Raw genomic sequence first — 17,957 nt, forward strand, 5'->3', positions numbered from 1 at the left:
AGGCTGGGGAGGGCACTGAGTAGGGCCCCTCTGACCCAGGCTGGCCTTCCTTGCAATGTGGGCTGGCAGGTACCCGTCCCGATGACGAATGCAGGAGGGTGAGGTACTGATCCTGCTAGATGGACAGGATGCTGGCAGGAGGGTAGGAGGAGCAGGGCGGAGCTTCCAGAACAAAGGCAAATGGGGAGCCCTGGGGGCTCAGGCTAGGCATCAAAAAGGCTCTGCAGAGTGAGCAGGCTACAGCAGCTCTCCGTCTCTGCACCCAGCAGTCGGTCAGACAATCCTCACCTGGTCCCTTCTGCCTGCCCATGGCGAATACCGAGCAACACTTTGCTTAGAGAGGCCTCGTGTCCAGCGTGATTGCACCAACGCTGCTCTGTGGCTTTCTCTGCCTGGTGTGGGTTGCTGCTGCAGTTCCAGAGGAAAGCAGAGGGATGGCCGGGAGTACAGCCAGGAGCTGGGAGGGCCACAGGGAGCATGCCTTTGTCCTGGAGCCTTTTGATGGAGCCAATGTGGCCCCGCACCTTTGGCTGAACCGCTTTGAGGTCATCAGTGACCTCAGCCATTGGGACCACGCCACCAAGCTGAGGTTCCTGAAAGAGTCCCTCAGGGGAGACGCCCTGGAGGCCTACAGTGGACTCAGTCCTGAGGACCAGGGGGAATACGGGGCTGTGAAAGAGGCCCTCCTGAAGACCACTGGGGGACCCGGGGCGGCCCACAGCTACCAGCCCAAGGAGATCCTCTTTGCCAACAGCATGGGTAAGGGCTACTACCTCAAGGGGAAAATTGGCGACGTGCCCGTGAGTTTCCTGGTGGACTCTGGGGCCCAGGTCTCCGTGGTCCACCCGCGCTTGTGGAAGGAAGTCACCGATGGCGACCTGGATGCCCTGCGACCCTTTGAGAGTGTGGTGAAAGTGGCCAACGGGGCTGAAATGAAGATCCTGGGTGTCTGGGATACAGTGATATCCCTGGGCAAGCTGAAGCTGAAGGCGGCTTTCCTAGTGGCCGACGCAAGTGCCGAAGACGCCATCATTGGGACCGACCTGCTCCAGGACCACAACGCCGTCCTGGACTTTGAGCATCGCACGTGCACACTGAAAGGGAAGAAGTTCCGCCTTCTGCCTGTAGGAGGGTCCCTGGAAGACGAGTTCGACCTGGAGTACATAGAGGAGGAGCTCTACTCAGAGGAGGGGCGGCAGCAGCTCTCCTATTGAGAAGCCCCCTTTGCCTCACCCCCCAGATACTGGCAGGAAGACCCACCACGGTGGAGGGGATGGGCACATATCCTCAGTGGTCACTCGGCTTGGCCAGCCCTCTTATACCAACCCTCGCCTTCCTGCTCCTCCTTTGCAGGGCTCTTAATCTGCCCCTGATGGGGGAGGCTTCCATGGGAAAAGGAACAGGTGAGGGAGAGCAGGCTGGCTTTCTTGGGGGGGGTGGCGGGTCCTCGTGGTTGTCAAGCTGCTGCTGGTGGCAAAAACTCGGAGGCTAGAAGAAGATTCCAAGAAGGCTAGAAATGATTATCTTTGGGAGAGGACTGGGGGACGCCTTCAGGTTCCCTGAGATGTGGCTCAATCACCTTTGGGCCCAGGTAGCCTGTCTCGGCTGCGCTGGGTCCTGGCTGCAGGGTCCTTACAAGCAAGACCCAGCCCTCATGGTGTGGGTCACAGCTGCCCTGGGGTTCTTCACTGTTGGGTCTTCCCACCTGCACAATGTGTGTTTCTTTCTGTGATTTGCTTCAAAACCCATTGAGCCTTGTGCCAATAATTCATTACTTCAAAAACCAATAAAGTTGGACTCATGGGAAAACCATGTAATGTGCTTATTGGGGATGAATGGAATGGATGTGAGAGGGTGGGGAAAACAGGCAGTGAATGGAGAACGGAAGGAAGGTTCAAGTATTTACGGAGGGTCTCGCTTGGAGATAGAAGATAATACGTATACAGTGACGATATATCTTGGATTTTCCAAGACAGCCTCAATTTCAAATATCTTGACTTATTCCCTCCATAATTCTTTTCATTTCTAATCTAATCGTGATTCCTCTAATCATTACAAACTACAATATTTTAGTATCCAAACTGACTCTTATAGCCAAGAATGACCCTAAAGTTGTGGTCTTGATTGGGGGTTGGAAAATTATGGTTATTGTAAACAACTGAGAAAGTATCTGCCTGCGAAATAGGTTCTTACAGCCGCCTGGGATCCGGGACTTGGAGGCAGAAAGCAAGGCTGGGGGCCAGGTGTTAACCTGCATGGGGCGCCCAAGGGCATCTGGAGGGTAGAGGAGGCCGGGCGGCGGGAGGACATTCTAGATCCAGAAAATGGGGTCATCCCTCTTAAGGGCCTACCTCGTATTTGCTTCCAAGTTCCTGGCCCTCTCTCTAGAACTCAGCAAGGCTGGGAATCTGAAGACTCCCTGGTCCAAAGGGAGACGAAGTGTGCAAAGCTTCAAGACCTTTTGATGGGAGGCAGGAAGGGCATCTTCCCTTCATGAGGATGGAATGAGCTTCTCCTGGGAGTTTCCACCTGGACATCCCTGAGGGAGAGAGAAACAGACTGAGTGGGAACCAGAGGTGGGGACGAGCCTTCTAAGAAGCCTCTGGGGACTTGACCTTGAACCTATCTGAGCTGAGAGTGGCTGCTTGTCCCTCAGATTCCAGCTATGATTCTCCTGGGAACTGAGGCAACTGCTCAGCCCCCAACCCCTTTGATTACTGAAGCCCCTTCCCTGGGCAGCCCAACATCTTAACTGGAATTAGCTCCATCAGTCCCAGGGCACGTGGGGCCACAGGCAGTCCTGGATCAGGAAAAAGTCTTTCCCCAGGAACGCAAGGACTGGAGAAGGGGCAGCCCAGCCAGAGGCCTTGGCTTGCAGGGGAGAAGGAGAAATGGAGAAGGGGGTGGTCTCGTGGCATCCAGGTCCCCCATCCCCCTTCTCAAATTTGGTTTTCAACCCCCTAACAAATGTAGCTTCTCTCCTAGGCCAAACCCTCCCCCCAGGGGACAACTTAGGTGGCACCTCCCTGTGACCTGGCTAGGTCCTTCAGATCCTAGCTTCCTGCTGGGCTGAAGGAGGGAGGGGAAAGAGTGGGTGGGGGTTGGACAGGGGAATGGGGAATTGGGTGCCAGGCCAGAGTTTCAGGGCAACACCCAAGTGGTCCCCTCCCTGCAATTCCCCACGCAGACAGGGTGCCGAGCCCTGTCCTGGGTGAACAGGAACAGGGTGACCTCTGTCCCAGCCACAGAGACCCTCCCTGCCCTGCTATGAGCGAGGAGAGTGCCTGATCACCAGGCTCTCAGCCAGCTCTCTCTCCTGGAGGAAAGTGAGCGCCTGGGGTGAGCCCAGCCAGACTGACACATCATGGCACGGGCCCCCGGGGAAGAAGGTACTAAGTGGTGGTTCTTACCTGGAGACCTGCTGCGTGTGTGTGTCGGGGGCCGGTTCCCAACACAATTGTGTGCAGGGAACCTGAGGTGCAGGATGGGGACACTGCTCTCCTGGGAGCAGAGTGTCAAGGGGGAGGGGGAGGCTGGCAAGCAGCCAGGTAAAGTGGGTTTTGGCCACAAGTCACAGAGGGCTTGACCCCTGGGTGGGGAGTTGGCACCTGACTTGCACACAAGTGTCTGAACAGGGAAGGAGCATCAGAAGATTCACCTGGCTTCTGGGTAGAGGACAGAGTAAGGCAGCAGCGAAGAAGGCAGCTTGGAAGCCAGGGCAGTGTTCAGACTGAGGGTCTGAACTTGAGATGACAGATAGGAGGAGACATATGCTGGCAAGGTCATCAAGGTCTAATCCTGCTGCCCATTAGAATCACCTGGGAAGATCAATTACCGATGCCTCTTCTGGTGGTCCTGAAGTGCAGCCAGGCTCCAGAACACCTGGTCTTAATCCCAGCTGTATCCACCCCCTTGCGACCCAAAGTGTGATCCCTGGACCAGCAGAAAGGCAGCGACAGCATCACCTGGGAGCTTGTCAGAAACGCAGGATCTCACCCCCACCCAGACACGCAGCAGGGCCTGTACTGAACAAAATCTCCAGGTGATTCTTATGCACACAAATGTTTGGAAATCCCTGGCCTAGAACATTCTGATACCTCTAGTTAAGGGGCAACTCATGGCCCCCACCAGACACACTCTTTAGTAATGACCACCTTACACTAAATGCCTACTAATTCCACCAACGGTGCTAGGTAATACTTCATGCTTTTATCCAGCAAACATTTATTTTATTTTTGAGCTTTTGTTTTGCTGTAACTCCAGACTTACTGAAAAGCTGCAAGAGTAGAACAAAGAATTTCCATGTATGGTTCACCTACTTTCTCCAAATATTAACATTTTACCAATTAACTTTATCATTCTCTCTCACATTCTCCGTATCTAGATGTGTATGAACTGTTTGAAAATTGCAAATATGATATACATGTACCTCTAAATACTTTAGTGTTTATTTCCTAATAAACAAGGAATTCTCTTATATAACCACAACACAAGGATCAACATCAGGAAATTAACATTGACATAATATTACTATTATCTAATCTACAGACCTTATTATGTTTTCCCAATTGTATCAATAATGACTTTTATAGTGAAAGAAAACAATTGTTTTCTGATCCAGGATCCCATTCAGTCACATAGCATTTAGTGGTCATGTCTCTTTAGCAACCTCTAATCTGAACAAGTCCTCAGTCTGTCTGTGTCTTTCATAACCTTGACATTTATGAAGAGGCCTGGTCAGTTATTTTGTAGAATGAGAATCTACATTTGGGTGACTCTGATATTTTCTCAGGATTAGATTCAGGTTAAGTAAGCGTTTTGGGCAGGAATACCCAAAAGTGATACTGTGTCCTTCTCAGTGGACCACATCAGGAGGCATGGGATACCTATTTGTTCCATTACTGGTGATGTTAACTTTAATTAGTTGGTCCAAGTGGTGTCTGCCAGGTTTCCCCCTGTAAACTGCATGTATTTTCCCTGTATAATTTTTTAATTAATTAATTTATTTATTTATTTTTGGCTGTGTTGGGTCTTCGTTGCCAAGCACTGGCTTTCTCTAGATGTGGCGAGCGGGGGCTGCTCTTTGCTGTGGTACACGGGCTTCTCACTGCGGTGGCTTCTCTTGTTGTGGAGCTCAGGATCTAGGCGCGTGGGTGTCAGTAGTTGTGGTGCGCAGGCTTCAGTAGTTGTGGCGCACGGGCTTCAGTATTTGTGGCATGTGGGCTCAGTAGTTGTGTCTTGCGGGTTCTAGAGCGCAGGCTGGGTAGTCGTGGCGCACGGGCTTAGTTGCTCCGCGGCATGTGAGACCTTCCTGGACCAGGGCTCGAACCCATGTCCCCTGCATTGGCAGGCGGATTCTTAACCAGTGCGCCACCAGGGAAGTCCCCTTCCCTGTGTAATTAATGAGTGTCTTCTGGGTTGATGCTCTGAGACTATACAAGTAGCCTTTCTCATCAGTCACCCGCTAGATCTGTTGATGATCCTTGCCTGCCTGTGGTGATTTTCTAATTCTACCCTTCTACGTTTGTTAGCTGGCACTAAACTCTAAAGAAGAGTTTTCCCTTCCTGTTTGTTTATTATTTATTTATATAATTGTAGACTCACAGACGCTTGTTTTATTCAGTGAGTTATACTCTGTTACTACCACTATTTATTTTGATGCTCAAGTTGTTTTAAATTTGGCCTTGGGGAACTCTTCAAACTGGTTTCTGTCTTCTTGGCACATGTCCCCACCATCATCTGAACGCTTCTTTATTTTCTGTCACAAGATGTTCTAGGTTCATCTTGTACCTTCCCTGTACCACCCCTGAAATTGGCCGTTTCTCCAAGGAGCCCTGGTTCCTTTTGGTGGAGTCTGGTATTTAGAAACCAGGATCTGGGGGTTGGGTGTGCTTATTACTACTAGGGTGTCACTACTCCTAGATCCTCTCAGTGGTCAGAAAAAAATATAGTACATCTATGTATGTTTCTGTGTCTATCTCTCTGTATATATACTCTCTCTATATATTTAAAATATGAGTTCATACTGAACCTCCAATTCCAATGCAGCATCACAGGGTTTATTCTAATCTTCCCCCTTTCCATATTTGCAACTTCTTTCTCCAATGAGAAACCTGACTCCAGGTTACTTATTTGCTCTACCCTAAATACCCATAAAGTAGTTTCAGCATTGCTAACCCATAGCCTATGAAAAACAAACCCAGAAGCAACCAGTTATTAATCACCTACTCAGTGCCAGGTGTGGGTGGGCCTTGGCAGCAAATAAACTTCATAAACTATGAAATCAGACTGCAGTTATCATAAGGAGAGCTAAGGCTCCCTCCCAGGTATGCTTAGGTGCCAGTCTATGGCTATTACTTTACCTTGAGGACACAGTGTGTCCATCAGGAGGGCAGCTGAGGGAGTGGCCAGCCTCAACGTCCCCAGACAGGTGACCTGGCCTGCCCACCTGGTCCTCAGCCCCCCGAGGAGACACTGTCCTGGCCAGAGTCCCCTGTTGCCAAGCAACCCTGCATAATGAATGTGGCTTCCATGGCTGGGCCACAGAGGGTGAATGAACCCTGGTCCGGCCACTCTAGCCACCCACTCCGCCCAGCTGTTGTTTCTCACTGTGGGCTCATAACTCGGTTCTCAAGTTCTGACTGCTCAGATTCTGTGGGCCAGCCTCCCCCAAGCCTGGATGGGGGTGAATTCTCCACCTGTCGCCTGTGGGACTCGCCTGGGGCTGGCCTTGCCCTGCCCCTTCTCTCTGAGCTCCCGTCAGAGCGTCTTCCAGTCCTGGGAAGTGTGTGAAGTGAGCCCTGCCCTCTAGGGATTTACAGTCTGAAGAGGGAGGCCGCCAGGCAAAGGAACCCCGGATCTTAGAGTGGCCTGGTGTCGCGTCCCCTCCTCACTCCCATCCGTGCAGGGGCAGAGGGAGGGTCACGTGGTGGGGCTGAGGGCCAGGAAGCGTTCCACAGAGGAAGTCTTTAAGCTGAGTCTCAAAAGACAAGTGGTTGCTTTCCAAGACGATGCAGGGCAGAGGGAGAAATGTGAGGGGCGAGAGGGAGGCAAGCCGGGCTGGTGCCGGCTAACGAGGTGACTGGGGCAGCGGAGACAGAGGGCCAGGTGGGAGGGGCCTGCACGGCCTTTGAGGAAACTCCAGAAGGCCAGGGATAGCCAACGCCGGATTTCTTCACCTCTAAGAGGCAATCAGTTCAAAAGTGCATTATAAATTTAATACGTTTTGGAGAAAGAAAAAAACAACCCTGTTAGCATTAATGTACACACCCACGGTATATCCTGACTTAAAAAGCAGTAAAATGTGTTTGTGGCGGATGGGAGGGGGGTGGCTGTGGGTCCTTAAGTAGAGAAGACACGTGACTTCATCTCAAGTACCAACTCAGACCCATGCAGCTGTCTGATGGGAGGTGCTGCACGGTATCCTGGGACTGTGTTCAGACACGGCCAGAAAGGTGCCGTGATCGATTAGTGCTGTCTGTCCTGGGAGCAAGTATGGAGAATAAGCCCCTGCCTCCTCTGCTGTGTGCAGTCAGGGGCTCTTCAACCTTAGGTAACGGGAAGGCAGGGAAGTGACACGATGACGTCTGTATCTGTAACACACCTGAGCCTCTCCACAAATTCAGAGATGTGTGAGAAATGGGGACATTTCCTGCTCTGGATTGGCGGAAGGTCCCAGGAGCTTATGTGGCACTGAAGCATGGAGGGGAGGGAGGCTGCAAGTCATAGATACCCATGTCTCTGTCCACAGGATCCCTCTAGGCCGCGTGACTGTGCTGCTGTCTGTGCCACGCACGGTCGTACAAGGGGTCTGGGGTCCTGCCTTCCTAGGGACACCAGGCAGCCCCTCCCTGTGATGTCTTATCACTTCTCAGGATGAGGCTGCTGAGTGGAGTGTGGGTGTCTCTTCTCTCCAGGACTGACTACTGTCTGTCCCCTGTCCAGTTAGATCTGTCCTCTTTATCTCCTCTCACTCACCCTGAGGCCACCCCACACCTCCCGTCCTGGGCACTCCAACGAACATATCATCATCGTGGGTTTGGGCAGGTACAGAAGACAGGAGGGGAAAGTATCTTCCGTCTTACAGGCAACACTGGCTTTTGGCCCAGTGACATAAGAGAGCCCTAAAAGCCCTGGCTACTTGACTGAGATGGAAGAATCAGGAGCAAACCACACATTGGTATTTTCCTGTTCCACAGCCCGCAGATAGGGCTCAGGGAATACGACAGGGTCAAGGGAGGTCGTCTGGTGGGGATTTTGTGCTGCTTGGGTGCTGGCTGACGAGGCTAAGCAGGCTCAGTAGGGAGGGGGGCCGATTCCCAAGGTAACAAGGAGGAGGAACCAACAGGACTTGGGGACCTCAGTTATGGGGTGTGAGAGAGGGACAAGTCTAAGGCAGCAGTTCTCAGCTGGAGGCAGTTTTGCCCCCAGGGCACATCTGGCAATGTCTGAAGACCAGTTTGGCTGTTACAGCTTTGGGGGGTGGGGAGGTTGCTAATGGCATCCTCCAGGGATGCTGCAAAGCATCCTGCAGTGCACCTGACACCTCCCACCCCACTCCCAACACAGAATTCCTCAGCCCCAGATGTCAGCAGTGCCGAGACTGAGAGAGTGGGCCTGACGTGACTCATAGGTACTGACGTGACCACTTCTTTCTGAATTTCAGGAAACCCCTGCAGTGTAGGTTTTATCCCCATTTAACCGATGGGGAAGTTGAAATTGGGAAAAGTTAGTCTGCCCAACGTTGCTGTAATGGTAAGTGATTGAACTGAGGTTGGTGTTGAAGCCTGCCTGACTTTAGAATGTTCAATTCAGTCCACCGGAGCGGTTTGGACAAACAAAGATTTGGCTAAAGTGAATTTAGGTTGTTTGCATTTATTATAAATAGAGCAAGGCAAGACAAAGTGGGTGAAAATGAATTTGAACAGCTGAAATGACCAACAAAGAGGTTAACTAAACAAGTGTGTAAGGTATTTGCAAAACTCATGAACATGTTAACTGTGGTTGGAAACATTCATTGTTTTTATCACATTTTTTTATGAAAAGAAATTCACAAAAATCATCAAACAAGTAGAGGAGAAATAGTGGCTGAAAATAAATTAGGAGGGGAAAAAAAGCCCTAAAACCTTACCAAAATTCCACGACCATTTTTTGATTGTTGCTTATTATTGCTTGATGATTTTTTCATTGTTTAAATTCCTTTTAGTGTTTTTTTCTTCTTTCTTTTACAAAAGCAGTAGTGCTCATTATAGGAAAACCAGAAAATTAGGTCAATCCAAAAATATATAAAGAAACATCATGAAGAACCCTGCACCCACTCACCCTCCCTAGGTCAAATGTGGCATATTTTTCTAGATCTTTCTCTATAGACATTCATATGGATGTATTTTCCTTCATTCTTTTTCTTTCACTCTCTTTTCCTTTTTAGCAAAAATAGGATTATGCGGTAATTTCTGTTTTGTAAATTCCCATACTTTATGTGGCCAATTCCCTATTTTTTCTTCTTCTTTTTTTTTTTTTTTTTTTTTTTGCGGTACGTGGGCCTCTCACTGCTGTGGCCTCTGCCGTTGTGGAGCACAGGCTCCAGACGCGCAGGCTCAGCGGCCATGGCTCACGGGCCCAGCCGCTGCGCGGCATGTGGGGTCTTCCCAGACCGGGGCATGAACCCGCGTCCCCTGCATCGGCAGGCGGACTCCCAACCACTGCGCCACCAGGGAAGCCCCAATTCCCTATTTTTGTAGATTCAGATTATTTCCAACATTTTGCTGTTACAAACTGCACACTAGAGTAATGAAAAGCAACGTACTGCAACCACACGACACACAAACCTCACAGCCATACTGTCGAGTGAAAGACGCCAGACACAGACATGTACGCTGTGATTCCATTTATAAAATATTCTAAAACCAACAAGTAAAACTAAACCACAGTGGGTACAGATGTCTCCTCAGGAGGCAAAATTATAAAGACAAGAAAGAATGTGATTAGGGCAGGAACAGGGTTGTCCTGTCCCTTTGGGTTATGAGAGTTCTGTGTCAGGCAGGGCATTTAGGGGCGCCTGGGGGCTGGCAGCGTCCTGGTTCTTGACTGGGTGGTGTTTATAATAATTTACTATGCAGCACATTTATGTTTTATGTACTTTTATCTGTATGAGTGACATTTCACAATAAATTTTTTTTTCATTTTGATATGTTGGATTTTATTACCTTTTAAAATTGTACAAATAGTGCATGTGCGTGAGTTAAAAAAACACAAGGGAAATGTAGGGAGTTAAAAAAGAAAGACAAAAGAAATCCGAGACATGAAACAAAAAAATTCCATTCTGCAAGTCAAAATAAAAAGATATTTTGCATACTAAAAAAGTGTTATTCCAATATATTAAGAAGTCCTTTGATCAGGAACACAGCACAAGACTTTCTGCAACTACTCATTGACAGATCAGACTCAGTCTCACTGAATACAGGATGGATCATGACATTATCTAACCAGCCACAGGCAGGTGACTAAATGTGTGTGGAGATGGTACCATGTCTGTGAGGTATTACAATCAATACATTTTTTATTAGCCGTTCAGTAACGTCAGCAGTGGATGTCACCGTTTCAGCCTTCAATAGGGAGACCCCCAGTCCCAGTCCTTTTTTCCCTCTGGTGACTTTCAGTGAAGGTTTTTCACATTTAACAAAAGTCTTACTCATAGTTCTAAAAGTGGTTTTCCACTGTCCTGCTTTTCTTCAGTTTCATTTTCAGATCCTGCTTCGGATCCAGGAGGAGAATAAAACTGACCATCAGAAAGACCACCAGGTATCAGTGCCGCCCTCTCCGAGGCATATTGAGCTATCAGGAGTGTTTTCTTCTTCTGCCTCTTGAGGTAACACCTTGAAATCCAGGAACCACGTCTCGATCCAGGCAAAGATGAAGGAAATGATGGGCAGGACGTAGCCGAAAGCCCCTTGACAGAAAAGCTTTGAGAGGATCGCTTTTGCTAGTGAAGGGGCACTGGCCACTGCTGTCATCAACGCTATGGCCCACCAATGGTGCAGTCTGCATGCGGCATATGCAAGTATTAACACTTTAAATCGAAAAACTGCCAAAAGAAATATATCAAAATAAGAAGAGAAGTAGTCATACTGCACCACCTCTTTCTCTAACGTGTTCTCAATACCTCCATTCACATTTAACGCTATTATCCACAGTAACGTTACAAATAAGAGGTCAAAGGTGACAAACAAACAAAAAGTCCTCCTGACGTCAGATATGCCTTTCTTTTCCCTTCCTTCATAGGACTCAATCCTGGCCATGAGTTGCGTGGGGTTGATGGAATGGACGTCGCGCAGGGAAGCGTGCGAGCTCTGACTCCCCATGAGAGCGAGCGTTCTCCATGTCGTCTGGCAGGGGGTTCATCCTGCAGGAGGGTTAAAGGAGCCTCTCTCCAGCTCCACCATTCCTAGAGAGAAGAGATCTCATCAGGTGGTTCCGGGCCGGCCGCCCTAGGCTGCACAACAAATTTTTTTAAATAAACAGAATGAAAAGAAATAGCTAAAATATTAACTAGAAATTTAAAGCAGAGAGTAAAACTATTCTGAAATTTAAGCAAAATACTTGAAAAGGCACAAAAGAATGCACTCCACTTGCGTGCTACATCAAAATTCCAATGTTTGAAAAGTAAGGTGGAGTATATTTTTTTAGACCAAATTGTCCTTCGGGCTGAATTGTTTTCCTCTCACCTTGTTCTCAACCAAATTGTTTTCTTTCAGATTTTGTTTGTTTTTGACCAAGTCATCTGGATTATTCTAAAGCTCAGGCATTTTCCGTGACCCTCATTATGCTGCCTTCATACAACTCTGATGGTGATGAAGCCCTTCCTGTGTAGTAGAAACCTCACTCCCTGTGTCCCACCATCTGTCCTTGGGGCATATGACACTGGAGACTTGTCTGCCTCAGCTCTGAGCCAGAAGTTTGTCTCTTATTCATTTACTCACTCACCCATCCATCCATCCATCCGTGCTTCTATCCATCCAACCATAAATGTGGGCCACTGAGCGCCCACTGCATGCCAGACACTGGCCTTGGTGCTGGGGTAGAGCCACAGTGGAGAGTTCAGCCTCTGCTCTGGCACAGCTGCATTTGAATACCAAACAGACAAAAAGATGATTTGTCCTGTGGTGATAAAGAGAAATGAAGCAGGGTGAGGGGGATAGCGGATTGAAGTGATGGGGGATGTGCAATTTTATGCTGAGGGGGTCAGGGAGGCCTCGTGGATAAGGTGATGTTTGCGCAGAGACCTGAGTGAAGGGAGGTGGCCGGGATGGCATTCCAGGCAGGAGTAGCGAGTGCAGAGGCCCAGCCCACAGGCCAGGGCAGGCGGAGCAGAGGGAGTGAGGGGTAGGGTGCTGGGACCTGAGCTCGGGCAGGGTGGCCAGGGCCAGGTCAGGTGGGGACCCACCACTGACGAGACATAGACGTGCTGCTGAGCTCGATGGAAATCCACAGGAGGGTTTGGGCCAGCGAGGAATGCTGAGACCCGATGTCTGTTTTAAAGGGGTCATGGATGGGGGTTTGGGGAGAGCCTGGGGTGGGGTGAGGGCAGCAGAGCCAGGGAGGAAGCTTTGCTGGGCCCAGTGCTGTCTGGGGCCCTGAGCCCCCATCCCGGGGCCCCTCCTTGCTCTGCTTTGCCCTACGGGCCTCTTCATATAACCTAGGGCCTTTGCTCTGTGGTGGCCCCTTCACTCTGGAGACTTGGCATCGAACCTGCCTGACGACAGCCCCTCTGTGACAGGTGCATTCATGGCCGAGTACTGGAGTCTGTACTCTCTTAAAATGCGTCTGTCCAAGATGCCCTTCACTTCAGCCTGTCAAGAACATTTGGATCCTGATTCTGTCAGGTGGTCTGGGTGTCATCCCAGATGTGGAGAACATGCCAGCCACACCTGACTCCAAGTTCCCGGGGTCCTGGTGAATGGGTCAGGGCTGAGGACAGTGTTCCATTCACACCACCTGTCGTCGTCTTGCTGGTCGACCCATGTCCACTCATTTAACCTTGGTGTGGCCACGAGTGATTTGTTAATAAAATACTGAAATTTGCAGGTGATTTACTTTTTAAAAATATGCACTAGAGCACATTCCACGCTAGTCCTGTGAGAACATTATTCTCATTTAATTTCAATCGAAGGAACTTTCTTGAGTTGGGAAGAAAGGGCGGTGTTCCTTCTGCTTCTGACAGGTGACTCAGACCCACGTCGACTCTGCCGCTGCCTCTGTGGAAATCCCCAGAGGAGCTCCAGTTCCTCTAGACAAGGTGCGGGTTACCTTCTGCCCTGAGGCAATTCCCTTCTATACTTTGGCAAATTTATTTCCGCTACTTAGAGGAAAACACACTCACCTTCCCTCTCCTCACTCTTGACCCTCATAACCTCACCCTTGCTTAGTCAACCTCACTTCCCCCTGCTTGCAAAAGAAAAGACCGGAACGTTTTTCATTATACACAGGCAGTGCTCTTTTTTTTTTTTTTTTTTTTTTTTTGCCGTACACAGCCTCTTACTGTTGTGGCCTCTCCCGCTGCGGAGCACAGGCTCCGGATGCGCAGGCTTAGCGGCCATGGCTCATGTGCCCAGCCGCTCCGCGGCATGTGGGATCTTCCTGGACCAGGGCACGAACCTGTGTCCCCTGCATCGGCAGGCAGACTCTCAACCACTGCGCCACCAGGGAAGCCCAGGAAATTTTTAAAATAAAAATCAAGGTCAGAGAAAAGACTAGGGGGAATTTAGGACACCAATCTACAAATCACAGGGTCTCACATAATTTCTAAAGTGAGGTGTGCCTTTGGCTCTGAGCTTCCTGGCAGCCAGAGCAAGAAGAGAAAGATGATCAGTTTCATGATTCACCATTTCCCTGAGGAAACACACACCCTTCCTTCAGGGAAAGCAATGAGATTCTTGTACTGAGTTCTGAAAGTTTGTTTTGCCCAACATTAAAGGATCTAAGTATGGTGAATAGAGAGCAGTGTCACCCAGGTCCTGCCCTGATCATCTGTTTCCATTGATGCCTCTTCTAGGTCCCATGCTGTTCCATGCCCTGTGCTAGTCTGCACCTGACCGGCAACTACTTTGACCCAAGCTTTTAACTCCAAAGTTGCAGAGAATGTCACCATCCCTGTAGTTGCTCAGAGTTCACACTTGAAGTGTGGCGTCTTCCTTGATTGTCTGGCTAGAGTGCTAGCTACCTTTGGTCTGAATTGGCTGTTAGAAAGATACATGCAAATGCTGGGACTTGAGGATCCTGCACTCTATTTTATTTTTTATTTTTTATTTTTTGGTACGCGGGCCTCTCACTGTTGTGGCCTCTCCCGTTGCGGAGCACAGGCTCCGGACGCGCGGGCTCAGCAGCCATGGCTCACAGGCCCAGCCGCTCTGCAGCATGTGGGATCTTCCCGGACCGGGGCACGAACCCGTGTCCCCTGCATCGGCAGGCGGACTCTCAACCACTGCACCACCAGGGAAGCCCATCCTGCACTCTTTTGATGAGTTCCTTGAAGATGTAGGCATTTTAGCAAGGCCCTCTCTCAGAGCCACCCCTGCACTGCCTGCTTTCTCTTTGAGAGCTACCCTGCAGGGCTGAGGGGCTTAGGGCTAGCTTTGCCCTTCTGAGTAGCAGCAAGGCGAGGGACCACCTGGAAAATGGCCCCTCCTCCACCCTGTCACCTTCAGTCCCTGAGTCATCCTTTCTCTGCTCCTCCTTTCAGTTTAACCACTTCCTGCCCACAATGTGTTGTCTAAATAGCACAGTCAGAATGACATACTTCCTTACCCTCTCATGTAATTTTCCCTTCCAGGCTGATTTCTTTCTGAAGTCAGAATTTTGTTTCCTGAAAATTTAAGTTACGTTCCCAGCACTCCTCCAGCTTCTCTCCTTGCTAGTGAAATAACCATAATTGCTCATAGGCATTAAATGCTTCCTGACCATCAGGCACTGGGCTTTCCATACTTCATCTCCTTTAATTCTCCCAAAGAGACCCAGGAAGTAAATACAGCCCACGACACTTGCCCCAGGTCACCCAGAGAGGAAAGGCTGGAGTTGGCTTTGGCCTGCAGATCCATCCCACCAGAGTGTGTGTGCTTGACATTCACCCTAGGGACACAGTGCTCCCCCTAAGGATCTCTCCTTCCTCCACTTGGCCAGCCCACTCGTCTTTGTTGATCAGAATTAGCTCCAGCGCTTCATGAAAACATCATCTCCTACCTTCCGTGCGATGTGAATATCAGCAAGGCCAGGCAGGAGTCGGTCAGACGCTCTGCTTGTAACTAAATGAACTTTCCAGCAGATGGATGTTGGGTCTCTTATCCCACTGGTCCCTGTGCAGGGCTGGGGACTGCCTCCAGGTGTGACCCAGCCTGGCATCTGGGTGGCCAACAGGGTTGGCTGGGCCGGTGTGTTTCTCGCTTTTCTCTGTCCCCTCGGCCCTCCAGGTGTCGTCTCTCCCGGGTCACGGTTTCCCTGAAGATAGACAGATCCCCGACACAGAGCTCCCTGCCTTGACTGTCCTCGTTCATCTCTGCCCCCGGGTGAGGCCAAGGGCATCCTATAAAAGGCGCCCCCTCCTCCTCCAGAGCCTCAGTGAAGCTCTCCAGCCCCCGAGACCCTCGGCTCCCAGCTCTGTCGTGACTCTGGGGCCATACCCTTTGCTCCCGTGCTGGCTCTTGCCTCAGCTGCCCACTAAATCCAGAGCCTGTCTTCACCAGAGACACTGCCTTCACTCCCAAGGAGGGAGGCTCCCAGAAGCTCCAGCCAGGTGGAGCCTGCCCTCCTGTCTGCCTGAAAGGGGCTCCCCCTCTCTCTCCCAACCTGCAGCTTCCTTTGCCTCTGGGCAACCTATTCACTCCTGATCAGCGGCCCCACCCACCTTATCTGGGTCCCACATGGGACAGAGGGGGAGCAGAGCTGATTTGACACCCGGCCAGTGCCAAGCCCTGCTTCCCATGGGGCCCTTGACCCCTGGAAGCTGAGTGTCCCAAACTGATGGGAAAGAAGACCTAGTGGGCAATGGGAACAGGGGCTGCTATTCCAGAGTCTCTGGGCAGGGAGCCTCGGTGTGTCCCTCCTTGTCTAGGTCACAGTGACACCTCAGCGGTGGACAAAAGGGCACTCGATGACAGGGACTTGGAGGCTAAGTAGGAGCTGTATTTAATAAATACTGGTTGAATCAATAGAGTGATGTCACGGGGTCTTCAGCCCAAAAAACGTGGTAGTGGAAGATCGCCTTCAACTCCTCTACAGGTCGTGCTCCCCCAGGAGCAGCCTGGGTTGCTGCCACAGGGCCTGCGTCAGGGTCAGGAATGGCTGGGTCAGGGCAGGCTCAGAGGGGAGTAGGGATCCGGCGGTGGGTGGGAGGTGGGAGGGAAATGACTTAGCAATGACAATCCACAATTGTCTTGTGCCTTCCGCGTTTCTGCCCCACTAACAGGAACCGAGGACCCCTCCGTGGAAAATAGGTAGCTGCATTTGAAGCCTTAAAAAAGAAAAGGTGCTCTGCATGGAAAATAGAATCGGACACAGTTGCAATTTGCAAAAATGGAGGCAAGGGAGTGTTGGGCTCTGGAGTCAGAGCTCACCGGCTCCGTGGACTTGAGGCAAGATGCCTCAGCTCTCTCTCTGCTTCCTCCCCTGTGACATGGGCACGACGAGGGCCTCAACCCCAGAGCCGTGAGAGTTCCCCAGGGCACGGAGCAGAGCGAGTTGACCGTGATTAAGACATGGGTCCAAACAGCATTACAAAGGGCACTTTTCTTCAGGTTACTGTGAACCAACAAAGTCAGGAAACCTTGGAAATAAGATTTGTCATCTTGTAGGGGAGGCTATCTTTATGTGAGAGCTGTCTTCGTAGTTACCTGTGGTTCAGAGTCTCCTCTCCTCGGCCACAGTAAATGGGGATCCTGAGGCTGGGGCAGAATGTAGCTTTCTTCCATGTTGCTGGCAATGTAGTCTTTGGTGGGTTCAAATTGGAGCCTGACCACAGAGATGGGTTCTAGAATCACATGTCCTAGGAGGGTCCAGATGTGTCCCTCCTTTTTGGAGAAAGCAGAAGAGCTAGGCTACTTTCCCCAAGCAGAAATACCAGAAGGATCCTTTTTTTCGTAAGACCCCCAGGCCATCACAGTTTACATCTAGGGCATAATAAAAACCCTTCAAAAATTTTTGGTGGTATTTACGATAAGAAGTCACCGGTCAAGAAAGAGAAAGACACCTCTTTCCTTCCCCTTAACTCGGAACGAGCGCTCGGCTGAGGGAATGTGCTTCAGGATGATGTTCTTGACTCAGAAAACTTGCCTGGCCGAGGACTTGAACGCCAGTCGGTTGCACTAGAAAGGCAGCTCCAGAGGGCAGGGTTTTGTGTGTTTTGTTCATCGGTTTGTCTTCAGCGCTAAGATAGAGAGACTAGGCACTCAATCCCTGTTTGTCAAATGAATGAATAAATGTGAATTAACCAAGGGGTTAATACGTAAAAAAATGAATCTCCGAAATCAGGTGACTTTTCTCCTCTCAGTAACTTGTGCAACACAGGAGGTCCTTCCCTGTGTGGTGTCTCCACACCACCTATCACACACCACGGGCTCCCAGCCACTTCCCAGTCCCAGGAGCTCTCCCCTCCCCATCACCTGCCTCGTTGCACTGGCTGTTCTCTTTCCCTGCAAGGCTTCTTTCCATCCAACACCCACACTTTCTCCAGGGCCCAACTCGAATGCCACCACCTCTGTGATTTCTCACAGCCCGTCCCTGTACAACTTTATTCCACCACCGACTATATTGCATCAAACTGTGAATGCATCTCCCTCTTTCCCACCAGACCACAGGCTGCCGGAAAGACGGGGCACTCTCGTTTGCTGTGCGGCCCCGAACGCAGCCTGCATGGTCAGATGGGTCGCAGGGAAGCCTATGGAAAGCTAGGTTTTCTGGGATGTTAACAG

General features: G+C 50.4%; 1 protein-coding gene and 1 pseudogene across 1 annotated transcript; one reads left to right on the plus strand and one right to left on the minus strand.

Annotated features, from left to right (window-relative positions):
* The first annotated feature begins 223 nt into the window (after positions 1 to 223).
* ASPRV1 (aspartic peptidase retroviral like 1) lies at positions 224 to 1,804 on the plus strand. Its single transcript, XM_029232861.1, has one exon. The coding sequence runs from the start codon at positions 435 to 437 to the stop codon at positions 1,212 to 1,214; it is 780 nt and encodes a 259-aa protein (XP_029088694.1). The 5' UTR covers positions 224 to 434; the 3' UTR covers positions 1,215 to 1,804.
* An 8,886-nt stretch (positions 1,805 to 10,690) lies between these two features.
* LOC114901042 lies at positions 10,691 to 11,400 on the minus strand (annotated as a pseudogene).
* Positions 11,401 to 17,957: the final 6,557 nt, after the last annotated feature.

The sequence above is a fragment of the Monodon monoceros genome, unplaced genomic scaffold, assembly GCF_005190385.1.
Source record: "Monodon monoceros isolate NGI ecotype Baffin Bay Population unplaced genomic scaffold, NGI_Narwhal_1 Super_Scaffold_19, whole genome shotgun sequence".
NCBI lineage: Eukaryota > Metazoa > Chordata > Mammalia > Artiodactyla > Monodontidae > Monodon > Monodon monoceros.

Coding starts and splice junctions, on each gene's coding strand:
- ASPRV1 (XM_029232861.1), top strand. CDS start 435: ATGGCCGGGAGTACAGCCAGGAGCTGGGAGGGCCACAGGGAGCATGCC.